This window comes from Balearica regulorum, chromosome 15, assembly GCF_011004875.1.
Source record: "Balearica regulorum gibbericeps isolate bBalReg1 chromosome 15, bBalReg1.pri, whole genome shotgun sequence".
Lineage (NCBI taxonomy): Eukaryota > Metazoa > Chordata > Aves > Gruiformes > Gruidae > Balearica > Balearica regulorum.
Window position 1 is genome coordinate 101,979 of NC_046198.1, and position 26,680 is coordinate 128,658.

Below are 26,680 nucleotides of genomic sequence, written 5' to 3' on the forward strand. Positions count from 1 at the left end.
TCTGACATAGGTCCTGTTGCATCACTGTCCCATCTCTCAACTACTCGAGATTTGGTGAGGCTACAATCTTTCCTGCATGCATAATACATCCCTACTTAGAAGATATCCCATCATCTCTGCCTGTGCAGCCAAAAGAAACAGGAGTTAACCAAAAGCAGAGTGAAACAACCCCGTTTAAACGCGTTCTTTTTAAAGAACCTGCTACTCACCTGGATTTGTCAGCCACAAAGGCCAGAGAGAGCCTTCGTCTGCCTCATATGACACTGCAGGGGGACTGGAAGCCTAAATGAGCAACACAAAGAGAACGTAAATCACTCAAACAACAGGTCATGATTTCCAAGGCAAAGAACATGGGCACGGCCACGCCACCAAGTAATCCAGCTCCACCTGGAGAGCCCCCAGAGCGTTAACAAACATCAGCCTGCTAGCAGATAATGATCCTGTTGCAAAGCTCTGTCTTTATCACGTCCAAGAAACCTATCTTGTTCCTCACAGAGGAAACACCCTTCTCAAGAAACCCCCAGAACGGTCAATGCCCATTGGAAGCATCTGACACCCAGGCTTCCAATGGGGTCAAGGGTGTTCCCAGCTCCCCTCACGCACCTCTGATGGAGTCACCATGTTCCCATCGTAGACCGGCATGAGGTCTTCATCCTCTTGGCTGTACTCCACCCTCAAGGTAACCCAGGGGGTGAACGTGGCCCCCTTGAACAAGTCACGAAATATCCTGCAGTGCTCCGCCACACGCTGCTTGTGGAATGGGCTGCTGGTCTTCTCCCACTCAGCTCTGACTACACCAAGGGGGATCAGCACTGCAGAGAGAGAGAGAAACGCTGCAGGAGGTGGCTGGGGACCCAGAGCGGCCAGGGCAGGGAGAGGAGGTGGTGGGGCACGGACCAGTCCGGAGCCGTGCTGCTCTTTCCATCTCGGCATTCTGGCGGTTGTCTCTCTCAGCATCTTTTTTCTTTCCTTGATTTCCTTTGCCCGTGGCAGCTTATCACGCAGTAAGCTGATGTCTGTCTTTGGCTCTTCAGAGAGGGGGGAAAAAATCACGTATGTAAAAACCACAAATACCCAACATACCCAAACCAAGAGCCCTGCAAAAGTGTTAAAGAGTGAGTGAAAGAGACACAAACCTCAAGACAGCGGAGACTTGATTCTACCACCTCTGCTTCCTGCTCTCCTTTTCCGCCAGCTTGAAGTAGCGAGTGAAACTGCGGTATTTTTCCAGCGCTTCCAAGTTGCTGACGTCAATATCTTCGTTGGGCATTGGCCCTAGCGGGGCTGCCCGCTTGCAGAGCGCAGCTGGAAGTGGAGAGAGTTCCCGTTTTACACAGAGAGCAAGAAAGGAGGCCGAGAGAGCCCAGGTGGCCAGGGGCACTTGCCCCAAGGGATGGAGGCCAGACAACCCGTGGGGAGGGCTTTCCACAGCCCATGGGGGTGGGTTTCACACTCTGAACACTCCGAGATTGGTTTTAAAGAGAACGACAGTTCTTCAGCGGAGAACTGGGATTATTTATTGCTTGTTTTCCTCCCTCACGTGGAGGGCACAGCAGCCTCCTGCGAGGACGGACACAGCCGTCCCTTGGGTAGCATGTGGGGATGCCACCTACTCAGGCTGACAGTGATGAAGTGTTGTAGGACGCTTTCTTCAGGCTCTCCAGGAAGAACTGCTCATCCTCCAAGAAATCGTGGTCCTGAGAAGAGAGGGATGGATGGGGTGGATACTGGAGGGTGCCACAGAAACAGGGTCGCAGTCCAGGGTGTTGCTCATGAGTGAAGGAAGTATCCCAAACGCTCCTTCGTGTAGTAAGCAGTGGGCAGGTACCCACCTGTGGTCCCCCCTGGGGTGTATGGGTGAGGAGAGGGGCAACACTGTCGACACTCAAATCAGGCTTCACCCAGCCCTGCTCCCACCCAGCGGGTTCAAAGCCCCTTCCGGCCCCGGTCTCCCTCCACCTCACCTCCTGGGCCCTGTGCTTCAGCAGCAGCAGCAGCAGTTTGGCGTAGAGCTCGGCAGGGCCAGCCATGGCCAAGGTTTCCCTGCTACACCCCGGGCTGTGCCGAGGGAGCACCCTGACAGGAGGCGGAAAGCCTGGAACAGAAGCCCGACTGTGTGGTGCTGCCGCCGTTAGAGGAACTGCAGCTGGAGACAAGAGAGCATCCCTTTTTTTGCTGCCTGCATGTCCCTGCAGCAAGGTCCTCCCCAACCTCCCAGCGCAAACGGCCTTTAACCCACCTGCCTCTCCCTTCCATCCCCTCCTGGCCCTGCCCTGGCTCTGACAGCTCCACTGAACTCCTTTGGAGGACGAGGAGACCAACTCACATCAGAGGTTTATATACAGAGGAACTAAAACAGCCCCCAGGAACATCCCAAGCCTCCTGAGAAGTGCAATACAAGTGCAGCTGTCCCCAGCATGTCCCTTCGCATCAGCAGCATGCAGGAAGCCTTACACAGCGTGCTGGAGAGGCCTCTCATAGGGGCACTGAGGGCCTGGTCTGCAGTCAGCAGCATCACAGGGTTGTTGGGCAGCTCTTCTCGTAGCTGTTCGAGCTGTTTCCTCTGGTGAGCCCTGCTCAGCCGCTCCTGCCCCGTCGCCGGGAGAGAGAAGCCATTTGCAAAGGTTCAGACCCTTGACACGGCAGCCCCAGGCCGAGAAGGGAATGTGAGGGGGTATTTGCCTGCTGCAGACGTTGTTCCTGCTGCTTCAGCTGCTCCAAGTGCTGCTGCATGACCTGCAGCCTGGTCTGGTGCTCAGACTCCATCCTGCATGCCTCCCGCAGGGCTTGCTCCCCTTCCTCATACTTCTGGGATGAGAGCTGCAAGGCAGAGCAGCTAAGGACAGGGAGCCTCGGTGTCCTGGGGCAGGGCTCCTTTATGCATCCCCTATTCTATTCCCCTCCCAGGACAGGATTAGGATCCATGACTTTGGGGAACCTCGGCTTTGCTGCCAGCCCACGTACAGCTGTGAACCGCAGCGCAGATGCTCTGCTTACCTTGGTCATACTTTTCATCTCCTCCTCTCGCTGCCGGACGCGCAGCGTGGCCCCGTTCACCTTCTCCAGCCTCAGCTCCTGCCAGGCCTCCTCCAGCAGCTCCCTGTCCCTCGCCAGCTGCTCCTCCTTGGCTTTCAGCTCGCGGCCCCGGATCTTCAACTCTGCCTGCTCCTAGCACAGGCGCGGGGGAAACCAGTGCATTACCTGGCCTGTCCTGGACACTCTCTCATGTCTTCTCAAGGGATGGGAGAGATCTGCCCCATCTAGCTCCTCGTGTGTGCCAGTCTGGGGTGCAGAACACCTCCACCAGATACCCAAGCAGTGCCCTCATCCACGCGCCCTTGGGGACCAGGGCCTGGCAGAACTGGGGTTGTACACACACGCACACACTTGCCTTCCCTGGAAAGGATGGAGCCCCTCACCGTGTTGCACACCCTGAAACATGCTCAAGGCATGGCAGTATGCCAGCAATGGAAATATCCAGGCTGAATGGTTATTTTCCACTCTAGTAGCCCTTAAAAATGCAGCTCTGTTGCGGTGTTTGCGCCACATAGCCCCTCTGGACAGCCCCGGGGGAGCAGAACTGCCTCTGGACACATTCTCATGGCATGGGGACGTTTTGCTTAACCCCCCACAGGGGTTTCCTCTCCCCAGACTTAAAACAGAGGCAGCTGCACCTGGTCTGGCTGCCCAAACTCCTCACAGGCAAAGGGGAGAGACAGAGGTGACTGATGCTTCAGTCAATACCTAAAACAGGCTGAGGGAGGCTGCTCCTGAACAGCCTGATTCTTACCACCTTGAGGGATGGCCCTGTCTTAAACACCTGAAGGCAGCGCTGAACAACTGCCCTGTGGGCAGGACCCATCCATGAGCCTGCCAGGCGGTGCTGGAGGCCACAGGAAGGGGCTCCGCTGTGGTACCTTGGCCCGGCTCACGATGCTGCCCTCTCTCTGGGAGTCCATCTGCAAAGCTCGGTCCATGTCACGCTCCATCCGCTCCTTGCTCAACTGCTGCCGGGCGTGAAATTCAGCCCACTCGGCCGCCAGCTTCCGTCGCTCCTCCGAGCACTTCTGCATCACTGACTTCTGCTCCTCCAGCAAAGCACTCTGGAGAGCATTGCAAGAGAGGGAGGGAGAAAGCACTAAGTGCCATTCGACACAGGATTTTTCTCCTTCAACCCATCTCTGCCACTAAACCCCACACAACGTCTAGAGGTTGGTTCAAGCCCATGGCGCCTGGAGTGACCCCTGCATGGAGAACTCTGGCCCCACACTCCTCGGGAACCAGCATGCATCATGCAGGCACACAGCAGCCTCTTGCATCCGTGTGCCAGAGGGCTGGTCTGATTGTGATTCCCTGTGCGACCGGGTGCAGGATTGAGGAGGCAGAGGAAGGATGCTGCAGCCCAACACCCAGCTCTTCCCTCCACCACATGCTGCAGTGCAGCCCCGGTCAGACTCACAGGACGTGTGAAAGACACCTGGAGACATCTGCCCCACCTCACCTTCGCCCTCTCCAGCTCTGCTCGCTCCATGGAGAGCTGCTGGGTCATGATTCGCCACTGCTCCTCCAACAAGTGCTGCAGCGATTCCGCTTTGGCTTGTTCTGCTGTCGCCCTCCATCGCTCCTAGAGAGACAGACATCATTCACAGGCTCCAGGCCAGGGACCTCCAGTGGGCAGGACGTATGCCCCATACCCAGATGGGAGGGCTTGACCTGGGCAGAGGACACAGCATGGGCTCACCTGCTCCAGCAGCCGAGCCTGCTCACCCAGCCTGGCCTCCATTTTGGCAATCACCTCCTGGAGTCTGCTCCGCTCCTCCTCCATGTCCCTCTGCTGCTGTGACAGCCTGTCCTGGAGCACTGGGGAGAGATGGCAGCAGGGCCATGAGCAGCACGAGGTGGGAAACCCCCTCTGTCCACACCATAGTCTTGGAAAAGCTGCGTGCATTTGTGCTCATCACCTTCTACACACCCCCAGGACTTCAACTTGTAAGAGGGAGACCCTGAGATGTCCAGTGACCAAGGCAGGCAGGGCTCTGCCAGACTAGGCTCCCAGCCTCTGGCTGACTCAAAGCCCAACCTTCTCCCTGTTTTCTGGGTGTCCCCAGCCCTGGTGGGGACCCTGCAGACATTTCGACACAGGGGAATAGCAGATGTACCCTTGAGCTGCTTGTCCCGCTGCCGTGCCCCCACGGCCAACTCCTGAGAGGTGGTGTGGTGCATGGCCTCCACCTTGTGTGAGAGGTCGTGCAGGTTGCTGGAGAACTTCTCCATCTGCTCAATGACACCATTCAGAGCTCTGCGGAGAGGAACGAGTGGAGGGTCACCCCTGCGGGACACACTTCATCTCACCGCGATGGAGAGGAGGATGGTGGGGGGCGGGGGGCGAAAGGCTGTGCAGCCCTGCCCCAAACCTCTCTGGCTCATAGCAGAGCAGCAGGAAGATGCTTAGGGGAGTACTGACAGATATTAAACAGCTCAGCATCCCTGGAGGCAGTGGGTGGCAGAGGGGAATGGCTGCTGTTGCCATGGTCCAAGGCTGGTTCCCTGTTGGACAGGGAACACCACGGCCAGAGACCAAAGCGGGAATATGCCGCCAGCCATTGGTATCTGGTGTGCGAAGTGGCGCTGGTCACCGCATCGATCTCCTGGTCTTTGAGCCGCTTCAGCCGCTGGAGCTGCTCTTCATGGTCTTTGCGCATCTCCTGGACAGACACCCTGCGGGATGCAGAGGAAGGAGTCCGACACGGGCCCTTGTGTGGGGTGCCAGACTTATCCAGGCTTGTTGGTGCCGAATACAGGGCCGTTATGACCCAGCAGAAGGGGCCCTGGGGGAGTCCAGCTTGGGCGAGAGCAGGGATTGAGCAACTTGCTTATCTTGCGCTGATAAGCACCGGACCTGAACAGGGGCAGGAGATGAGCAATTTGTTCATCTTAACAAGATGCAGCGCCTGACGGGTCTGCTCCTTAATCAACTAAGTGACGCCTGGGGTGAGGGGGAGCCTTCACAGCTTGACGTTACTTTGGTAAAACTAAACAGACCACCGCTCCTCTGTACTGAATGCCTTTGTTCTCTGCCACTTCCCCCCCCCAGCCCCGATCAACTGCACAACAAGCCTTGTTAAGGGCCAATCGACACACAATACCTGACTTAGTCCCACATCGCCAAAAGTATAAATCTGGCATTTAGAATCCTCTTTTCTGAGGACGAGAACTCCAACTATCCGGACGGGTCGACAGGCCTGGACCTCTCTCCTCCCCAAGCAGGGACGCCTCTTTGGTAAGACTTGCGCCTCCGATTATGTTGGATGTTACCCCGGGAAAACTATCATTAACAAAAGTGCTGAACTATTAACTTGAGCTCAAAATCGTTGCAGTTAGTGCATTTATCAATGGCAATTCTGAACTTTTATATCTGTCGCTTCAATAAATTACCTATTTTTCTTTTCAACTTTGCGAAACTGTTTCAGTGAAAGTCCTTAGTGGGGCTCTGACAGGCAAACGTTGACTCTGATAAGTGGCTACACACATAACCCTTTAGACATAAACCGTTGACCAAGTCTGGGACTAAGACTGGACCTAGCTGCACCTAGGCTCCTCTCTGAGAAGGAGTTTAGAAAGCAAGGGGGTCCTTTCTGAACCTCGTGACTCAACGGGAGGGCCTCCCTCAGCCACATATCAGACTTGTACCTTTTCACGCGACAGTAAAATTGGCGTCACGGACAGGATTGCCATGGATAACCTGCTGCAAAAATATAAGTGTGCACCATCCCAAGCGGGAATAGAATGGGCCCAAAAATTTTGGAAAGATGAGGATAAAGTGATAGAGAGGATAGAACAGTGTAGAAGTGAGCAAAAGATTAAAAAAGGTAAAGGCAAAGGAATTGTTTGTGCAGTGTTGGGGGCTTGTTTATCCTGTGCACAAAGGGAAATTAAAGAGTCCCCTCCCCCCGAACGAATTGCAGATGTAGAATATGCCTCTCTGAAATCAGAAAATGAAGTATTGAAAACTTCATTAACCTTTGAAAAGGAAAAAGGTGAGAAATTGGGAACACGAGTAGATGCCCTCGTGATTGAAAACCAAAGCTTAGAAACAGAAAACAGGGAACTTAAAATGCTATTAGCCTCAGCGGAAAGGCGAGAAAAACAACTGCAGGAAAAGTTAAATCTTTTACTGAATCAAATGCCATCCTCGGTCTCGGCTAAACAGATCTGCAAATTAATACACTGTGCAGATCCCGAGACATGGGATGGAGACATCTGGTATGATAACGATAATGATGAACTGGTGGAAGATTTTGATCTTACCCCAGAACCTGTGCCTATACGACCACTGATTAAAACTGAAACTACAAATGAGGGGGATGATGATGTTCGTATTACTGTACGCACTATTCCCTGGTCTCCTGCTGAATTAGCAAAGTTGCAGGAAAAGTATTCCAGGAACCCGGAGGAGTCTGAGACGGAATACGTGTGGCGAGTCTCCCTTACGGGGGGGGACCGAATTTTACTAAGCGAGGAAGAAGCAGGAGGCTATTGGGGCCCTGGAGTGTTTTTAACCACTACACCAGGCAATCATAATTATTCATTAACGACACGGGCTGCCTATTGGGCTGGCGGCATAGACCCGCAAGAAAGAGGAGATCCCCTTGTTATCAAAACATCAGGATTCTCTGACTTGGCTGTGTCTGTACAAAAGGCAGCCTGCATACAAGCAATGTATGAGAGGGATGTGTTAAGGAAATCCCCAATGCTAGCCCCTATTGACCCAGCAAGGTTAACTCCCCTCATCCGTGGCCTCCCGGACAGCCTAAAGACATATGTAGCTAATGTCCAGGATAGGATCAGAGCCACCGGGGAGGCTAATGCTGTACCTTACCGTGCACCCCGAGCTGGGAGACACAGGGATCAGTCAATTCCCACCTGGAGCGAGTTTGTACAAGAGATAGTGAATTATGGGTGCCGCATGGGTTGGATTGGACCGACCACTGGGAAACCGCCAGAACCACCCCCTCGACAAGTTCGTCAGGTGCACACCACTAAGCCTAAATCAGAGTTCAAACTAAAGTTTGATAAGGAACGTAATGATCTGTGGCGCAGAGCCTTGGCGATGGGAGTGCCACGACAATTACTATATGGCACATCCACTGCTGATCTCCGAGCTCTGGTACAATCACTAAGCCAGAGAATTGATTCAGTGGGGGGAAGTCAGACGGCTGGAAATAAATCAATTCCTGTTAGATCCTTGCCCTCAGCCCCACAGCAGGAGCTGATTGATTTAGTAGATACTCAAACAAAAAACTTGCATCCCCGGGGAGGACAGTGAGCCACCCTGCCCCGCAAGTGCTAACTATACAATGGCTCTTTGATAAACACCATGAACCTGTCATTGCTATTCCAGTAGGACCAAGGAGAATTTTTACATATTTCCTCATTGATACGGGTGCTCAAATGTCAGTAATCACCAAGGAGACCGCGGAATGCCTAAATGTGAAACCCGGTTGCCGTAAGGTAAAATTTACAGGGATTGATGGGATCGTAAAGGAATGCCCCACAGCAAAAATTGCCTTGTGGCTCCCAGGCGAGAGCAAATTGACCCGCACTGAAGTACTGGTCGGTGCTGCAAACACCAACATATTGGGATTTGATGTGTTGTATGGCAGAGTGTGGAAACTCCCCGATGGGTCAGTCTGGAGTTTCGCCGGACGAGGTGATGGAGAAATAGCATGGCTTGAAGAGGATGAAACTAAAGCTATAAACTTATTAGAGATGTCTATACCTCTACCCCCATCAGGAATTACTAATGTAAAGCAGTACCCCCTGCCAGCAGCCGCACATTCGGGCATTGACGGGGTGGTAACAAATTTAGAAAAAAGAGGTATTATCACTCGCACACACTCCCCCTATAATTCTCCTGTCTGGCCAGTAAAAAAGCCAAATGGACAGTGGCGGCTTACAATTGATTATAGGCGATTGAATGCCAATACTGCACCTTTAACAGCAGCCGTACCAAACATTGCAGAATTAGTAACCCAAATTCAAGGAGCATCGCACCCATGGATGGCAACTTTAGATGTCAAAGATATGTTCTTTATGATCCCACTCCAGGAACACGATAAAGCCCAATTCGCTTTTACCTGGAAAGGGGATACAGTACACCTTTAATAGGCTGCCTCAGGGATATAAACACTCCCCCCACCATTGATCACAATGCTTTGGCGAAGGTTTTATCAGAAATTCCCAGCCCACAGGGTATCACGATCTATCAATATATTGATGACATACTGATAGGAGGAGAAAACTCAGAGGAAGTCGGGCATACCATGGAAGGTATACAAGAAAAATTGATGACTTTGGGACTAGACATTCCCCCATCCAAGTGTCAGGGACCTGCCCAGGAGGTTAAGTTCCTGGGAGTTTGGTGGATTAAAGGAGCCGCCTCTATTCCCCCCGACACCCTGGAAAAAATAGAGCATGGGCAGAATCCATCTAGCATAAAGGAGTTACAGCAAGTTCTGGGAACCTTAGGCTATTGGCGCAAACATATCCCTGGTTTTTCTATTATCGCCCGTCCCTTATACAATCTGCTCAGGAAAGGTAAATCATGGGAATGGACTAAACAGCACGAGACTGCGTCAGAATTGTTAATAAGAGAACTGAGGCTATTTCAACAGCTAGGCCCCTTACACCCGACTGACCCTATCCACGTAGAGTGGGGATTCAGTGAACATGGTTCCCATTGTAACCTATGGCAAAAGGGACCAGAAGGGCCAGAGAGACCGCTAGAGTTTAGCTCCCATTCTTTCAATGACACCGAAATGAGATATTCAGACCTTGAAAAAGGCTTGCTATCCTTAGTGCGAGCAGTGAAAAAAGTGGAACAGATAAGAAAAGAACAGAGTGTGATCATTCGGGGACCTTTCCGTCTTCTGGATATAGTTCGGAAGGGTACGGCACCACCTGCAGGCACTGCCCAGAAGCCTACAGTCCGTAAATGGTACGCCTACCTGGAAAGTATCAATGACATCATGCCTATTACAGAAGACAGCATTAAAGTATCTAAATTGCAGAAAGATATAGACAGCACATTGTTATTCCAAACTCCATCAAGCAAACCATCTCCAATTCAGGAGGCACCTCCTCTGAAGGAAGGCAGTGACCTTAAAGGGGTATGGTTCACTGATGCATCATCTTACAGGCAAAACAAGGAGTGGAATTATAAAGCCGTGGCACTGGAAGTGGCCACAGGGGAAAAGTTAAGCGAAACAGGTAAAGGAAGTGCACAAGTAGGGGAGCTTAGGGCAGTCCTACTAGCCGCCCGACATGGTGCCAGCCATATCTACACCGACTCACATGCTGTTTTTAAAGGAGCCACAGAGTGGGTAGGCCACTGGGCAGTCAATGACTGGCAGGTAAACAGAGTCCCAGTCTGGCAACCAAAAGCTAGAAACAATTGCTAGAAGTAGGAGAACAAAGGCTGCTGCATATCGGATGGGTGAAAAGACATGATCGATCAGCTTCTATTGCTGCCCAGTTCAATCAACAAGTCGATAGCCTCACACGACTACAGAAAATTGATGTCGTGAGTAATGAGCATGAATGGGAACGCTTGCTTGAATGGTTGCACATAAAACGAGGCCACACTGGGCGAGCCGATTTGTATCGAGAAGGTATAGCCCGAGGATGGCCCATATCAGTAAAGCTGTGTGAGCAAGTAGTAACTGCCTGTTCACAACGTCGTCTGCGACTTAACAAAGATCATCCAAGTAAAGCACCTCCCCTGCATATCCGGGACAAGAAAACACTGTGGCACACCTGGCAGATCGACTACATTGGCCCACTACGACCCTCAGGGGGTAAAAAATACATACTGGTGGGAGTGGAAGTCATTTCAGGAGTTACCATGGCTACAGCTGTCGCAGCTGCCACTGGTGAAAACACACTCCATAGTCTGAAGGAATGGTTTAGTACACTTCCCCTTCCTGAAGAGATTCAAAGTGATAACGGGTCACATTTTTCAGCTACAGTAGTACAAGACTGGGCAAAGGAAGAAGGCATCCGGTGGGTATTCCATACTCCTTACTACCCCCAAGCCAATGGTATCGTGGAGCGAACAAATGGCTTGGTCAAGCGATTTGCTAAAACTCGTGAATCTGGATGGCATCTACGACTGGCCAGTGCCATCTATCAATTAAACAATAGATGGAGCGGAGACGGTTGCCCAAAGATGAAAGCTTTTTGTGCTTCTGCCACAACTTTAGTGCCAAAGGCAGATGTAAAACCTGGGGAATACCCTACTGGCTTTTATGCAGGCCAGCCTGTGCTGGTTAAAATGCCTCACATTGGGCCAGTGGCAATGGTACTAACAACTCCAAAGAATCTTTATGCTTGGGAAGCGAAAGACAGTTCTGGAAAACTCCATCGAATCAGCACTAGGTGGATAGTACCCAGCTTCTAACCTAATATCTGCCGGTCAAATCAAGACCGAGCACTTCTTTTGTGTTCACAGGTACTCCGAATGACAGGAAATTGCACCTGGGATCACGGACTCCCCTACACCAATCTAGAGTGCCCCCAAGGGCTACTGATTTTTATTTGTTGCGTATTTCTATTTCTAATTCTCATACTTATCTGGAAACCAACGTTTTAATATGGCCATGGTTAACAAAACTGTGATATTGTTTGAGGCCATAGTTGAAATAATTTGTGTGTTTAGTAAAATGTTGGTTTGGAATATATTCCAGGCTTAACTGTGTTTATCATTACTGCTGTTCTGTTTGTACTATTTACTGTTAAGTAGTAACCAAAGTTTTGATTATGAGCCTATTATGTGTAAGTAGTTTTAGGATAAGTTTAATATATATGTACATGTTAGGTAGAGTAATTGTGTGTGTGATCCATAGAGACTATGATCGAAGAAGTAAAAGAACCTTAGAAATGCTACAGGACAACACTGCTTTTAAGCTAATGCAAGGATTTTTTAGGATGATGGAGTGGACTCAGGGTACTACTTGCTTAATGATGCCAACAACCCCTGCGGAGGGACTCCCTTTTATGGTGATTCCTCTTGACCTAAGTGGAGCACTGTCTGATCTGTGGAAAAGAAATGACACTCTAATACAAGACTTAACATGGATGAATGTAGAAAATACTACTTCTTTAAACTATACATATCCCTTGGGCCTTAACCTTAGCAATATATGGGATACCAATTGCACTATGCAATATTGGCCACAGAATCCTTGGATAAACCCACGCAGAGCAGCTGATAACAACAATGTACCTGCAAATATCAGTTGCACTGAGGTACCTTGGCTTAATCAGCCTCCTCGGCCGTTCTGGGGTTTGCCTATTACATTCCAATATAATGTCCCAGTAGAAGCTGAATGGTGTATTGAGTTTCCCTCTAAGTATGGATCTGACTGTGGCCCACAATCTAATAATTTATCTTGCATATGGACCACCACTGATCACAAAAAACGTTTTGAACAATGGGTGAGGAGACCCCAATATACCACGCCATTGGGACCAGACAGGTTATGGAATTGTACCAACAAAATGAATTGCTCCAATATTGATGATTATCTATGGGTATGGTTTGCCTCAGACCTCTATCATGCCTTACGAAGTATATGTCTGTGTCATAATTATAGTGCTCCAATCCCTGGGCCAGCACCAGACTGTAAAAAGGAGGTGACGCCTGGAAACATCACTGTCTGGTCAGTGTACAATTCTGGTAAATGTAGAATCCCTACGAGACATTATAGGAATGGACACTCCACGCGTAGCGTAGTAGAAAACAGTACGTGTACCACTCTAATGTTACCTGCACCACCTGATACCATATGGGTATGTTCTGATGGACTGATATCGGATTACATTCAACCCTATTGGGATGGGTTGGAATGCACTTTAGGACTTCCAAGTTTATGTCCTACAATAGCTTTTAATTACACTCAATCATTGACGAAAGTAAGAGGGTACAGAACAAAGAGAAACGTATTACCCCCCACGTCATGGCCAAGTTATTATACACCGGGAATGAGGATAAATTTAGCCATGAAAGCATTCTGGGGTCACTGGACAGTAATAGTTAACAATCGACTTCATATAGAAAATCTAACGTGGCAAGTAGAGACTCTTGCTAATTGGACACGAACTGCCATCGAGGCTAGCAACACCCAGCTACAAGCAACCTCACAGATGACCTTACAAAATCGATTGGCCTTGGATATACTACTACTGAAGGAGAACGGCGTTTGTGGGTGGCTAAATAACACCTATCCCGATGAAACTTGTTGTGTGTCAATCCCAAATGTGTCTGTTACCTTGCACGAAGCGATGGATGAGATGAGAAAAATTGCAGACCAGACCCGCGAACTCCGTGAGAAAATGAAACCAGGAGACTGGCAGTGGACTGGGTGGATTTCAAAAGTTTTCACTTGGTTTGGATTAAAAGTGAGTGGATGGATTCAGAATCTAATCCAGTATGCATTAATGTTTATCATAATGATTGTTATTGTTGGAATTGGATTGTCATGTGTGAAAACTATGATAACTAGAGCTGTAACTGCACAAGTCAGGATGCTTCAAGTCTGTGATACTGAATATGTCCCTTTAATACCATCCCCTATTGAAAATTATGAGAATGAAAACACGGGAGAGAGACATGGATCCCTCAACCCGCCTAAATCCAAATTATATGATGTTCCTCTTGGCGAGTTGTGACTAAAGTCACGGGGTGGATAATGTGGGATGCCAGACTTATCCAGGCTTGTTGGTGCCGAATACAGGGCCATTATGACCCAGCAGAAGGGGCCCTGGGGGAGTCCAGCTTGGGCAAGAACAGGGATTGAGCAACTTGCTTATCTTGCACTGATAAGCACTGGACCTGAACAGGGGCAGGAGATGAGCAATTTGTTCATCTTAACAAGATGCGGCGCCTGACGGTCCACTCCTTAATCAACTAAGTGACGCCTGGGGTGAGGGGGAGCCTTCACAGCTTGACGTTACTTTGGTAAAACTAAACAGACCACCCCACCTCTGTACTGAACGCCTTTGTTCGCTGCCACTTCCCCCCCCCCAGCCCCCATCAACTGCACAACAAGCCTTGTTAAGGGCCAATCGACACACAATACCTGACTTAGTCCCACCTCACCAAAAGTATAAATCTGGCATTTAGAATCCTCTTTTTTGAGGACGAGAACTCCAACTATCCGGACGGGTCGACGGGCCTGGACCTCTCTCCTCCCCAAGCACGGACGCCTCTTTGGTAAGACTTGCGCCTCCGATTATGTCGGATGTTACCCCGGGAAAACTATCATTAACAAAAGCGCTGAACTATTAACTTGAGCTCAAAATTGTTGCAGTTAGTGCATTTATCAACGGCAATTCCGAACTTTTATATCTGTCGCCTCAATAAATTACCTATTTTTCTTTTCAACTTTGCAAAACTTTTGTTTCAGTGAAAGTCCTTAGTGGGGCTCTGACAGGCAAACGTTGACTCTGATAAGTGGCTACACACATAATCCTTTAGACAGAAACCGTTGACCAAGTCTGGGACTAAGACTGGACCTAGCCGCACCTAGGCTCCTCTCTGAGAAGGAGTTTAGAAAGCAAGGGGGTCCTTTCTGAACCTCGTGACTCAACGGGAGGGCCTCCCTCAGCCACATATCAGACTTGTACCCTTTCACGCGACACCTTGCAAACTGCTGCTCCCCTAACGGGCACCGCGGAAGAGGCTCAGTCACAGGGCTGAGATCCAGGTCCCAGGAGCTAAGCTGGTGTGGTGGTCTGTCACAGGGCAGCCCACTGACAGGCATCCACGTTTGGGATGGACCCCATCTGGGGGTTACCAGCTTCTCTACCAAAACCCAATTTCTCATTGACCCAAACTATGTGGACATCAGTGACTCACTGACCTGAATAAAAGGGATTTGGGGGAGAGAAAACGCTGAATTCATCATCGTTCAAAATACAATGCATTCACTCGGAAATGATGTCTCTAGCCAGAAATTCCTGTGCCCACCTACAAAGCAAACCCCCATTCCAAATGCCACCAACCTGCCCACAACCTGGTGCTTCTGGAATCCGACTTCTCCTTTCACTGCGTGCCCGTTCCCTGGTTCTTTTGCCAAAGAAGAGGAACTAGCCCCACGTGTGTGCTGCTCGTGCCACTCTCACCTTTGCAGCTCTCGCAGCCGCTCCAGCTCCAGCGCGCCCTGCTGCTCCAGCATGGCCAGTTGCTGCTGGTGTTGCTCCATCAGCTCTGTCCGCGCCTGCTCGGCATCGCGGCTCTGCGACAGCATCTGAGCTGCCAGCTGCTCCTTCTCCTGCCGCAGCCTCTCCTCCCGCTGCCCATAGGTCTCCTCCACCACCTTCACTCGGCTCCTGCCCGGAGAGGTCGGGGCAAGGAAGAAGTGTTGCTTTCATGGCAATACCCGGCACTCTCCACGCAAAGCGCACACGGGGATTTAGGAGCTGATCGGTGTCGCTGTGTGTGGGGGGAAACTGAGGCACAAGGTGCTTTGCTCTCCACAGTCTGAGCCCTGAACACTACTGCCCAGTGCGGTGCCCTGACTGGGGAGGTGCTGCCAATGGGACTGCTCCCTCCTCCTTGTCACCCCTGGGACAGTGTTGGTGACACCAGACCCCCACCCTGGCTCACCCCTGGGGCTCCTCTCTGCCCCTACCAGGTCCACATCCACAGGGCTCTGTGCCTGCCCGCCCCCGGGATCGATTTGGGAAGTGCCTCAGTTATCCCACCCCAGGGGCGATGGACAGGGCTGTAGGCAAGGATGTGACACAGGAGGGGAGCGCAGGCGAGAGCCTGCTACCTGTGGGCACTCTCGAGGAGATCCAGGTCCTCCTGGTGCCGCTGCTGGAGACTCTCCAGCAACAGTTTGTGCTGCCTCCGCTCCAGCTCCAGCGTCCGGACCTGCTGGGCACCCAGGGAGAAGGTCCTTGTGCCGCCCCAAGGATAGAGCTCCCACAGCAACACTTCGTGGCTGTAGGCATCTCTGGACAGGGAGGTTTCTCCTCCCTCCTTGTCACCCTGATACTATGTGGAGCAGACATGGCCCCTTCTCCTCCCCCTGGGTCACCCATGGTCCCCCATCCAGCAGGCGATGGGGCTCACCTGGCTCTCCAGCTCTGCTACACGGGCCTGGGCACCAAGCAGCGCTGCCCGACAGCCCGTTGCATCCTCGTAGAGCTGGGCCGTGGGAGCCCCCAGCCTCCTCTCGTGCAGCAAGCCCAGGGCTGGGGACTCTGCGGTACTTCTGCATGGTGGGCGGCGGGCTGGAGCCCTTCCTGGCGCGGGAGCTGCGGGCGCGGCTTGGCGCCACGGAGGTGAGGGGGGAGCCAGCGCCGGTGTCCATCCATGGTGGGGCGGGGCGGTCCGGGGCGGCGGGACTGGCGGCCTCGTTCGCTTCGCGCCCCGGAGCCGGGCGGCCGCGGCCTGGGCTGTGCCGCCGCCGGCGTGGGGCCCCACGGGTCTGGTCTTGGTGTGGGCCGGAAGGGACCTGGAAAGGCCGCCTGGTCCAGCCCCTGCTGTCTCCAAATAGGGGATAATAAACTCTCCAACACTCCGTTTTAGTATCAGAAAGCAGGTATTGCTTTCTTCGGTGCCAGGTGCACGGGGCATAGCCCTGCCTGTCGTGCATACCCTAACCCAAATGTTCATCCTTTATATACCTTAAGACCTGAATATTCAGACATTTTCCGAGAAGTCTCCACCTCTCCGCCTATCTACTGCATTTACATAATGCTGGCGTTGCACAACTACACTCCGCATGCGCAGGGGTCTCGGGTGGTCGCCGGTGGTCATTTGGGGAGTTAGCCCCCCACTCCTTTGTCCCTGGTATGGTCACAAGCCTTTGAGGACAGTTTCTTCTCCTTGGATGTTGCCCAACTCTGTTGTCTGGCCAAGCTGTTCTTCCTGATCAACGCTGTTTGGGCAGTCCTGCCAGGATGTTTCTGTTCTCAAGGGTACGATATCTTCTCCGTACACATTAATTACTCATAGGCCTTGTTAAATTCAAAGCTAATCATTGTTTGGTCAAAGAATTTCTCAACACTGCCGTGGGCAGGGACCTCTGAGATTTCAGGACACGTCCCCTCACCACCCCCGCCCAGTGAGCTGAGGTCTGCGCTGCCTCCTCCATGCCAAGGGGCGACGGGTGTGAGGGGCTGCCGGGCTGCTGGCAGCGCTCACCCAAAACGCCTTCCCGATTTGGGTTCTGTGTTTTCCCCTGGGGTGGACTGCGTCTGAGGAAAGGTCTTCTGCAGCACAGAGGCGGAGCTGGGCGAGCTGAGGAGACTCAGGGCTGAAGCCAGGGGAAGGGTCCATCCAGGAGATGCATCAGGACCTGGCACGCTTACAAACTGCTGGACTTGGACTCTCTTGAAAATGGAGATGGCCTGAGCAGCTAGTTCAGCCTCTGCAGGGGAAGAGAGCGAGCAGCAAGGAACTCGACTTGAGAACGGCATTTATGGAAGAGCCTCCTCCTAGACCCTGTCCCTGACAAGCAGCTTGCTTAAGGCACCCTCCCATGGTGCCAGCTGTGTGGAGGCCTTGGAAAGGACTTGTTGCTCTTGACAAGCTCTTTCTCCATCCCTGCGCTTGGCATAGGGAAGCTGCTCTCAGCACTGACGCTGTGAGAGCTGAGGCCTTCTCTAAAAGCTTTGAGTTCATCTACTGGCTCTGGTTTTCCCAGGCTGTGCGTTAAGTCCAGCTTTGTTGAGCCTCAAGTGGGGCTCTTGTTTTTGTCCATTTTTTTCTCTGAAACCATTCAAGTGCTGAGGACTGGGATTTGCCCACAGCATCATGTTTTGCTTTGGGCTGTCTGGGGACCTCAGTCTTCTTTTGGGATGCTCTCTGTGGGACAGGAGGACAATTGCTTTGAGCTGCCTATACTTCTGGAAGGATTACCCACCTTTGCCTTCCATCCGAAAGACTCCTTAGCGGCACTTGGGTATGGAGGTTGGTTTTTTTTCAAAAAGGGAGATGTGTGTGAATAGCTGAGAGGTAGTATACAGGGACTAATCTTCTCCTGCTTAGAGTAAATGGTTTTATAGCTAAAAATATCCATTCCATGTTAGAAAACTTGGTTCCCTGAAAGAGTCAAGCTCTTGCTGATGGATTCCTGGCTGACAAAATCCCCTCGCAGCTTGCTTAAATATTAAACCCTCTTTAAAGTGGCCTTCAGATTACCTAGTGTGATTTCTCCCAATTAGTCGTAATTGTCTAAAGCGTGTATTTTTGTTCTTAAAAACTCGGATGATGGAACCCTTTTGTGTGTCTGGTTTAAACAAGTTGAAGCTATTGTTGTTTCAGGCTGAGGATGCCGTGTCCAGGTTCAAGCCGATGCTCTCCTCACAGCTTGCGTCCTAGAGTTGAGCATGGAGGGGCATCACCCTGCGAAGGTTTGGTGTGTTGTAGCAGTGGGTGCTGTGAGGTCTGGAAGGCGACCAGCGCTGTGAGGGCTGGTGGGTGGTGGTGGGGTGGAAGCGGCTGTTGGGGGGTTTGTCATTTGCATAGCCCAGCCTGCCCCCCCCATGCTTCAGAATGTCTGGGTCCCTGCGGCAGTTTTTGAATGGTTCCTCCCAGCTGGGTCAACAGACCCAGTGCAGCTGGTAGATGCCATTGGAGCTCCTGTCTGGCATCAGTCCCTCGGTATTTGGAGTCAGAAGAAGTGAAATTTGAACCTACAGGTCTTCTCCGATGACCTTCAGGAGCTGTGGGCTGCGGATGGCGACTGGCTCTCTTTTTCTGACCCCGTGACCGGTCCCATTGCTCACGGGAAGTGGAACAGCTTGAACAGGTGAATCTGCCATTTCCCTTCTTCTGGGGGTTACGGGAGCTGTTTTGGAGGTGAGGGAGACACAAAGTCATGGTCTCGAGTCAAACTGGGTAGAGCAGAGGTGGACAGTAATTTATCTGACCTCAGTTGTGTATCTGTAACGTGGTTGTAATCGTCTGCACCTGCCCAAGTGGACTAAGGTCTTGTTTTGTTTTAAAGGAGATATAACGAAGAAAATCAGTGAATCTAGTGCGCGGTCTTTCTGACCAAGCATTTACTGTAGGATGAGATGAACAGGACCTTGAACTCACCTGTTACACTGACTAACTCTCCATTGCCTACAGATGGGACCAAGGTTGGCTTGGACAAGGGTGTCTGCATTAGAGACATCCATGTTTAGTCAGACAAATCGCACTCCAGTCTCTTGTGTTCCTCATCAGGTCTCTGACAACTCTGCTGTTAGCCCTTCCTGAGGCCAAGCGCAGTCTCTGTCTCCTGTATTTATCTCTTGGTTGTTTTTTTTTTGTTTGGTTTAGTTTTGTTTAACAGAAAGGTCGGTCTTAGACATTCAGTTGCAGAAGAAAGTTTGTGTTTGAAGATCACACTTGGATCTTCAGGTGGGTCTAATTAGATGCCTTTTCCTCTTCTGTTCACCCCTGATAAGCTTAGGCACTCTCCGTTTGTCCTGTTTCTGAGGACCGCTGCCCAAGGCACCTAGCATTGCAGAGGGAGATTCTGTATCTCATTTTGCACCATGAATTCTGTGAGTCAGGAGAGCGGAGTATTATTAGGACATCAGCTGATTACATTGCACTGAAGTGAAAAAGGTGCTCTGTAACTTCTGAGAGATAGTATTGGGTATGATCAGAATTTAGGTGTTTTGAGCAAAAGATGCTTAAAAAGAGGGAAAAATGATTAGCATAGCACTTTTTTTTTAGTTTGGATTTTTGTATATTTTAGATTTAAAGATTTAATTTAAACAAATGTAGTGGAATTGATGTGGGAAACATGTTCAAATAGCCAAGTATTTCTTTCAAAGGAGAATAAGCAAAGTAGCAGCTACAAAGAGTGTTTCGGCTTTCAAGTGTTTTGTATTTTTGAACCCAAATCTATAAGCTCCTATTAAATGAAAGGGGCCTACAAAAGCAATCTTTTAATTCTGTGTCACAAATTTTATGATCCACCCCTTTCTAAAAAATGATTGTCGGTATTGCTTAGTGGAGACGTAGGCAATTAGTGGTTGGCCTCTCAGGAGATGTATCTCCTTTTGTTCAGAAGACTCTCAGGCTGCAGCAAGTGGCCAGGTGTCAGAGCGCAAATGGAGGATCCCAAAAAGAAGTCAGCAAGTTACAAAGGAGGAATGGGCAAGTAAAAGGCAAAAGCCTGAATCCCAGCTGTCCTAAATAATGACCTGCTCAGCTCTGGGCTGGTGGCACAGCCCACCTGCAGTGCAGGGTCTCGGGCACAAGTCTTCTGCAGTTCGGTCGTTCTCGCCTTCCTCACAAGGGGAAATTAAAAAAAAAAAGAAAAAGAAATAACAGGAGCTACACATTACTTAGTTCAGTAAATGGAAAAGAAACTGAGATTTAGCTCTGTTTGCCTCTTCTGGAGGATGGCCTTGAGCACAAAGGAGAAGAGTGCCGTAATAGCAGGCTGCTGGGCAGGCAGCGGGGAGGCAGTGAGTCTGCTCCCAGGGAAGCTGTTCCGCTTGGTCTGATTCGGGAACTGGTTTATTGGGGGTTTGAAGGCCAGTTCCCAGCACACACCCCATAACTGCTTTCTCTCTCTCTGGCCCGTTCATTGTCCTGATACTGCTGCAGGCTTACAGAAAATGGGGAGCCCACTGTTACAGGGAGATTCTCACCTCGGGATGCCTGCAACCTTGAGCTTAGCCTTGCGCTTGGTCCATGAGAGCGCCACGGCTCTAACTGCAAACCTGAGTGAGTGAGGGATGCGGAGATGGGACTTTTGCAGGGAGCGCCTGGGCTGCTGGACAGGGTGAGAGCCGTGCCAGCCACGTCACCTTTTAGCTCCAAGTCATTTTTCATGAAATAACACGCATGGCAGCCAGAATCCTGTGGTGTTACTGCTACGTGGTTTTCTTTACAGGTTTCCAGCTGTGTTCCTCCTCCCCGTGATAAACAGTGCTACCACTATTTCCTTCTGTCTTAGAATACACAAAATGCATTCCCTTCATAAACAGTGCCCTGTAATGCTGCTATCATGATTGTTGACCTTTTTTGGAATTCCTCCAGGTTATGAATGCCTTTCTGATGAGAATCCTGGGATTTGAAGGGTTTTCTGAGCAATGTTTCCTCAAGAATCAACAGATGGTTTCCTTTTCTGTTTTCCTTTACATCCCCTGTTTCCTCATCTCTGACATCTTAGGATGTTCAAAGTGGAGCTATGCAAAGAACTGATTTGGGGGTTTGCTGCAGAGGGGTCCGAGGCGAGAGTCTCATGTATAGTAATAGTAAATCAAACCAGTAGTAAGCCAAAGGCCAGGGGCTGGAACCAAACCTGCAGTCAGCTATGGGCTTGTCACTGTGAATCGAGTACGTTTCCCCCTGGGAGACTTTGCCCTTGAAAGGGGTCGTTTCTCAGGGTGTTATCTGAAGAAAAGCCCGAAATGCTAAAGCAGACTTCACCGTTTCTTTGCCGCTTCTTTTTCTGATGTTTGTCAGTGCACGTGAGCAGTGTGGGTTTTTTTCCTTGTTTGCTTGTGGTGTACAAAACCAATCTTGCTAGAAGAAGCCCATGTTAAAAGGAAAAGAAGCAGCATTAGTGTTTCTGGGAAATACACTGCTTATGCTGTTAAGGGTTGGAACTGGAGATGTAGCTGTGGGTTAAAGGTTTTAAGAGAAATGAAGCTAAATCCGAACCCATCTAATCCTCAGACGGGTTGCTAAGAGTTGCCAAATGGTAAGGATGGTTGCTGGAAGTCTCGTCCTCTTTAAGGCTGTGAAGACGTGCTCCGACGAGGCCTTTTCCCAGCCCAGGATGCTCAGGGGTGCAAGACATGCACATCACCACCAGCTCTGCGAAGTTTAAGAGAGGTTGTGCACCTGAAGGTTCCTCTGCCCCGTTGGGGATGATGGTAGCTGCAGCTGCATCCCCCCCTCGTGGAAAAGACATCAAAAATGGGGTTCGTGGTAAGTCTGCAGCCGCCGACGGGGGTGTCTGTGCCTGGGACGGTGCCCGGAAATTCTCAGGTGAGAGATGCTCCCCCCTGACCAGCTGTGTAAAGGGTGTTGGAAAGTTATTTCCATCCCCTCGGATAAAGTCATCGTACACTATTGTGGCTCTGCAGTGTGAGACCTAGCCCTGGCTTGGGGCATTTGCCATTTCAGTGACAGACTGGGAAAAACCCACCCTAAAGTTAGGATGCTTTCCAGATGATGAGACTTTCTTAGTACATCTACCTACTACTGGCCTTAGCAAAATGAGAGCAGTTGTCCTTATATATGCCAGAGCTTGGGAAATAAAGCTGTGATCCGTAGAAAGTCAGTACTCGGATAGATGGCTTAACAGCCGAGAAGCACTTGAGCACCGTGCGTGATTATTGGATTATTTTAAGGCTATTGCAACTGCCTTGCTATGTTTGCGTGTCCCACGACAACCTGCCTATGTCTGTACATATACACATGTACATAGACCCTGTTAGCCTGTGCACATTTGTAGATGTAGTCCCATAAGTGTGCATCATCTCAGAAACCAAAAAAGAAGCAGCTTTCCTCCCGGCGCGTCGTGTTTTCCTATGGTTTAAAGCAAGCGAAATCTGCAGTTACAACTGTGTGCTCCTAATCACTGTGCTCCTGAAGGAGCCACGTGAGCAGCCTCCTTCACGTATTGATGGCTGTGAGAAAGCAAACAGGTTGTCACAACAAATGTTCCCAGCCACGTCCTAAAACGGCTTCTGTAGCGTCAGGGTTTTGTGTCCCAATGTTTCTTCTGCTCTTGTTGAAGTGCCAGTTCTGAAGAACTGTTGAAAATCTGGAACAAACCCAGCACTTGTTCTCAGGGATGTTTGAAAGTTCATGCAACGCCTAAAATTCAGACAGGACAGACACAGGAAGGATGCTTGTGATTCACTGTTATTTTGAAAACTGTTATTTTGAGTTGTAATTTCCATCATGTTTTTACTGCCCCTTTTCCTTTCCAGGGACCAAAGCTGATTTTAGCTCTTGAAGCAGCATGGCCAGTATTTCAGCACCTGAAGTCCATATGTCTGCTGCTGGAAGCAAAAGATCTCCTTTTTCTCACAAGTAAGCAAAGCAATGTTTCCTGACTGGTGCAAGCCTTGCTAGTGCAGAGACAGACCACTCCGTACGGCCTTGCAGCTAAGACATACAATATCAGTATTGTGAGTTTTCAAACAGGTTGGGTAACACTGTGCTCTCGGGCAGCACTTTTACACTGACGAGAACTGTAATACAAGATAGGAAAAAAAAAAAAGCAGCACAATGTGCTCTGCCCACGCAATACCCGCTGGTTAAATTTTCTGGAGTAGGTGGAAAGAGTTCACGTTGGCAGGACTGGTTTCCTGCCCTTTGTGGAAGAGCTGGCAGGCAGACTGGGACCAGCAGCGGGATACCCGTATGCTTAAGTCACCCAGACACCTCTGAGGTCACCGTGTGCCCCAGTGTAGAGAGATCTGCAGAACGATGCTTAATGAGCAGTTTCCTGTCTGTGTGGTGAGAGTGTTAGAAAAGTTAACATTACTTAAGCGCTCTCTAGGTTAAGTCTAAGTGAAGGTACTGCGTGGGGGGAAAAAACCAATACGAAGTTTTATATGAAGCCCTAAAATCACCTTACTTGCAGTAAGGTTATACGTATCGATTCATATATTATTGTGCATTTAAATCTAACTTTATATTGGAGCATAGTGAGCGAGTTAATTGGACAGAAGTCCTCTGTAATAATGCTCCTTCGCATGCATTGCTGTGTTACGGACAGTCTGTGCAAATTCTGCCTCACACAAGAGTTGATGCTGCACTGTACCAAGTGGAACGAGATGTCTCCTTTGCAATATGTTCTCTTTTCACTCTTTGCCTTAACTCACTATGAAACATTGCCGTGTTGTCACAAGCCACAGTCCTGCGCTTCATTGTAAAATAGTTCTGAAATCACCCAAACCGCAGCGCTGTGGTGAAGGTTTGCAGCAGCCACCCAACCATCTCTTCCTTATGAACTGTTCCAATTTCAGAGATGGGAGGAAAGCAAGTCAGACAAATTTTGAGAAGAGATTTTGCTTCATAATTCTGCGGTATTGAAATGTTGATGTTCAAGGCTTCTCTTTTGCTGGCTGGATTTGCCTTTTTCTGTATGTTTTTTAACCCAGCCCTTTCATTACGGTTTAGAAGAACAACTTCCATGAGAGGATGAAGGTAGCAGTGCAAACCTCCACGCATGGGCATCTTTCTTAATAAAGAGTGGGAAAGGAAAAAAAATACGCTTTTATCTGTTCTGGTTCCCCTCCAGCCATGGCCCTTATGGTGGCAATAATGGATCCTTATCCAGCAAGTCCAGAGCCAGCCCACCTGCTTCCTGTGAAAAGGACCCTTTGTCACCGCTGTGCAAAAACCAGCTGCGTCCTGCTGCCACCCGTCAGAATTACGGGGCTGCTTCAGCCAGCAGCAGCAGCAACTCGGGCTCATGCAAAGGAAGCGACAGCAGCCCGGTGATGAGGCCAGTCTTTCCTCCAGCATCCCGGTGTTCAGCGCACTGGCTTACCTTCTCTGCGCTGTAATGTGGCGTCAGCTGCCTGGGTTGGCGAGCAGGTCATCTTCCTCCTCAGCACAGGTGTGACTCCGCCTGTTGGGGGCTCGACAGTCAGCGGGGTGCTCCATCCCGTGTAAAAGCACTGTTGTTTCAGCACTGTAAAATTCACGGTTACTTTTAGTCAAAGCCCTCTCTAGTTGGTTTTCACTCCAAGGCAGGCTCCATCATGTGCTTTCATGCTATCGGTTCTCATGTGGATTTCCCGGTTCTTTCCTAGAAGGGAAAATATTAGACACTTGGGTGACAACTCACCCTGCCCAGCCTCAGGCACCTCCCTGTGCAGTTTCCTGTACGAGAAAGAGAAGGGATACCTGCCAGAGCATGCGACACACATTGCAGAGAAGAACTTGCCACTGTGCTGCTGGTCTTTCCCTCCCTCTCTCAGGCAACTCAACAGCCCAGCATGTCAAATAGACACCTAAAGCTAGGTGGGATGAATCTCAGTTTCCGGATGCACAGCTTCATAACTCACGTGTGGAGCCTTTCACAGTTGAGTCTTTCACTGACCAGTCAGCAGAAGTGTTACAACACTTGTGTGTTGCCGCAGGGAATCAGAAATAGAAGAGCTCAATGCTCAGCCGGGACGGATGAAGGAAGACTTGATTGAAGAAGAGCATAATCGTGTGGAGGTGGAGCTGGCCGCCTTGGAAGCGAGCAGGAAATTGAAGAACTCAAGCAGATCATTGAAAGCATGAAGAACAGCTTGGCTGAGAAAGACAGAAAAATTCAGAAATACTTCATGGACATCAGCAATGAAACCAATAAACTGGAATCTTTGCTGCAGAGTAGGGAGATGGCTCAGAACAGCTCTGTGAGAGATGAGCGGTGCCTGGAGTACACGTGTGACTCGGAGGGGAAGCTGTCAGCATTGTGTGCCACGATGCTGGACAGCCTCATCTCAGAGGACCAGGCTCTGGAGGAAGTGGCAGATAGTGGGCTGCTTCTTAATGGGGACACAGCTATTGGGACTGATTCATCTGAAGAGAAGCTGACCACCACAAGCTCTGAGTTGAGTGATGCAGCTCCCTCCAGTTCTGCTGTGAATCAAGAGATGCTTGAAAATGTTCTGGGGGAAAAACTAGCTGCTTCCCAGGAGGAGAAAATCAGCAGCAGGATGGTGGAACAGGCCATCCAGACTGATGTGGGGCCATACAGCCTGGATGTGGAGCAGCTGGCTCAGAACCTCTTGGGAGCTCCAGATGCCTGTCCTCTAAGCCCACCTTCTTCGCTGAAGGCATTGGGTGGAAGTTCTCTCAGAAGCTTCAGTGATTCTGGTATCATAGTGGCCTTAACTCCAAGTGATCCAAACTCTGCCATCCTTTTGTCTGTTGCAGAGCACAGAGTTGATGAAAAGCATTTTGTGAAAGAGCTTGATTTTGCAGAAGGTCATGGTGATGAAGCTCCGATAGGAATAAAGAGGAGCTACTGGAGCAGCAGTCTCCCCTGAGATCTTCTGGCTGTAGCAGTCCCCGTTGTACCAACTCTCATGTGGGATTTCAGTTCTCGGAAGGAACAAATCCCATTTACAGAGCATGGCTTTGTGGCTGTGGCCTGGTGGCCCTGTACGCTTTACGCCGTACACTGTTCAATGTGGAAACCTAAAGTCCACTCTGTCCCTGGGCACCAGCTGGCTGAGGCAGAGAGAAAGGGGGAGAAGAGAGATGACAAAAAGTTATTGTGTGTTCTGGCAGAGTCCATCATTTTGCTCTTGACTATTTGATTTGCACTATAAATCGGTTTGAAAACATGCTCCTTCTTTCCTTTGAATAGTAATGGTGTCTTATAGTCGTCTTGTATTGGAACCTGATAGTCATTTGAGCCCTTTGAAATCCTATGTATAAATGTGTAGCGGTTTAACTTATTGTTTATTTAATGGATTTATTGCAAATTGCTTTATGTATAACCACCAGTTCAGTAAAGCATGTTAGAAATGTTAAACATGTGCGAGTGTTTTATTGTAGGAGAGCTATGAAAAATGCCCCGCCTCAGCTGAGCTATCAGGCACAGGCAGAGCTGGAGGAGGCACTGTATCAGCGCATAAGGAACCATCAGGACCCAGAGAGCAGAGTTGCACTGAGAAAACCTCATTACAGCTC

General features: G+C 50.2%; 1 protein-coding gene and 1 pseudogene across 1 annotated transcript; one reads left to right on the forward strand and one right to left on the reverse strand.

The window, feature by feature from the left end:
• Window positions 1-1,501: 1,501 nt before the first annotated feature.
• Window positions 1,502-16,645, reverse strand: LOC142604033 (fas-binding factor 1 homolog). Its single transcript, XM_075767910.1, has 13 exons — window positions 16,139-16,645; window positions 15,837-15,937; window positions 15,184-15,390; window positions 5,609-5,718; window positions 5,160-5,297; window positions 4,742-4,860; window positions 4,502-4,624; window positions 3,918-4,103; window positions 2,998-3,168; window positions 2,683-2,820; window positions 2,455-2,587; window positions 1,965-2,140; window positions 1,502-1,697 (listed from the first exon to the last, which is right to left on the reverse strand). The coding sequence occupies exons 1-13, from the start codon at window positions 16,643-16,645 to the stop codon at window positions 1,614-1,616; spliced, it is 2,193 nt and encodes a 730-aa protein (XP_075624025.1). The 3' UTR covers window positions 1,502-1,613.
• Window positions 16,646-25,017: 8,372 nt separating this feature from the next.
• LOC142604034 (syntabulin-like) lies at window positions 25,018-26,186 on the forward strand (annotated as a pseudogene).
• The last annotated feature ends 494 nt before the right edge of the window (window positions 26,187-26,680 follow it).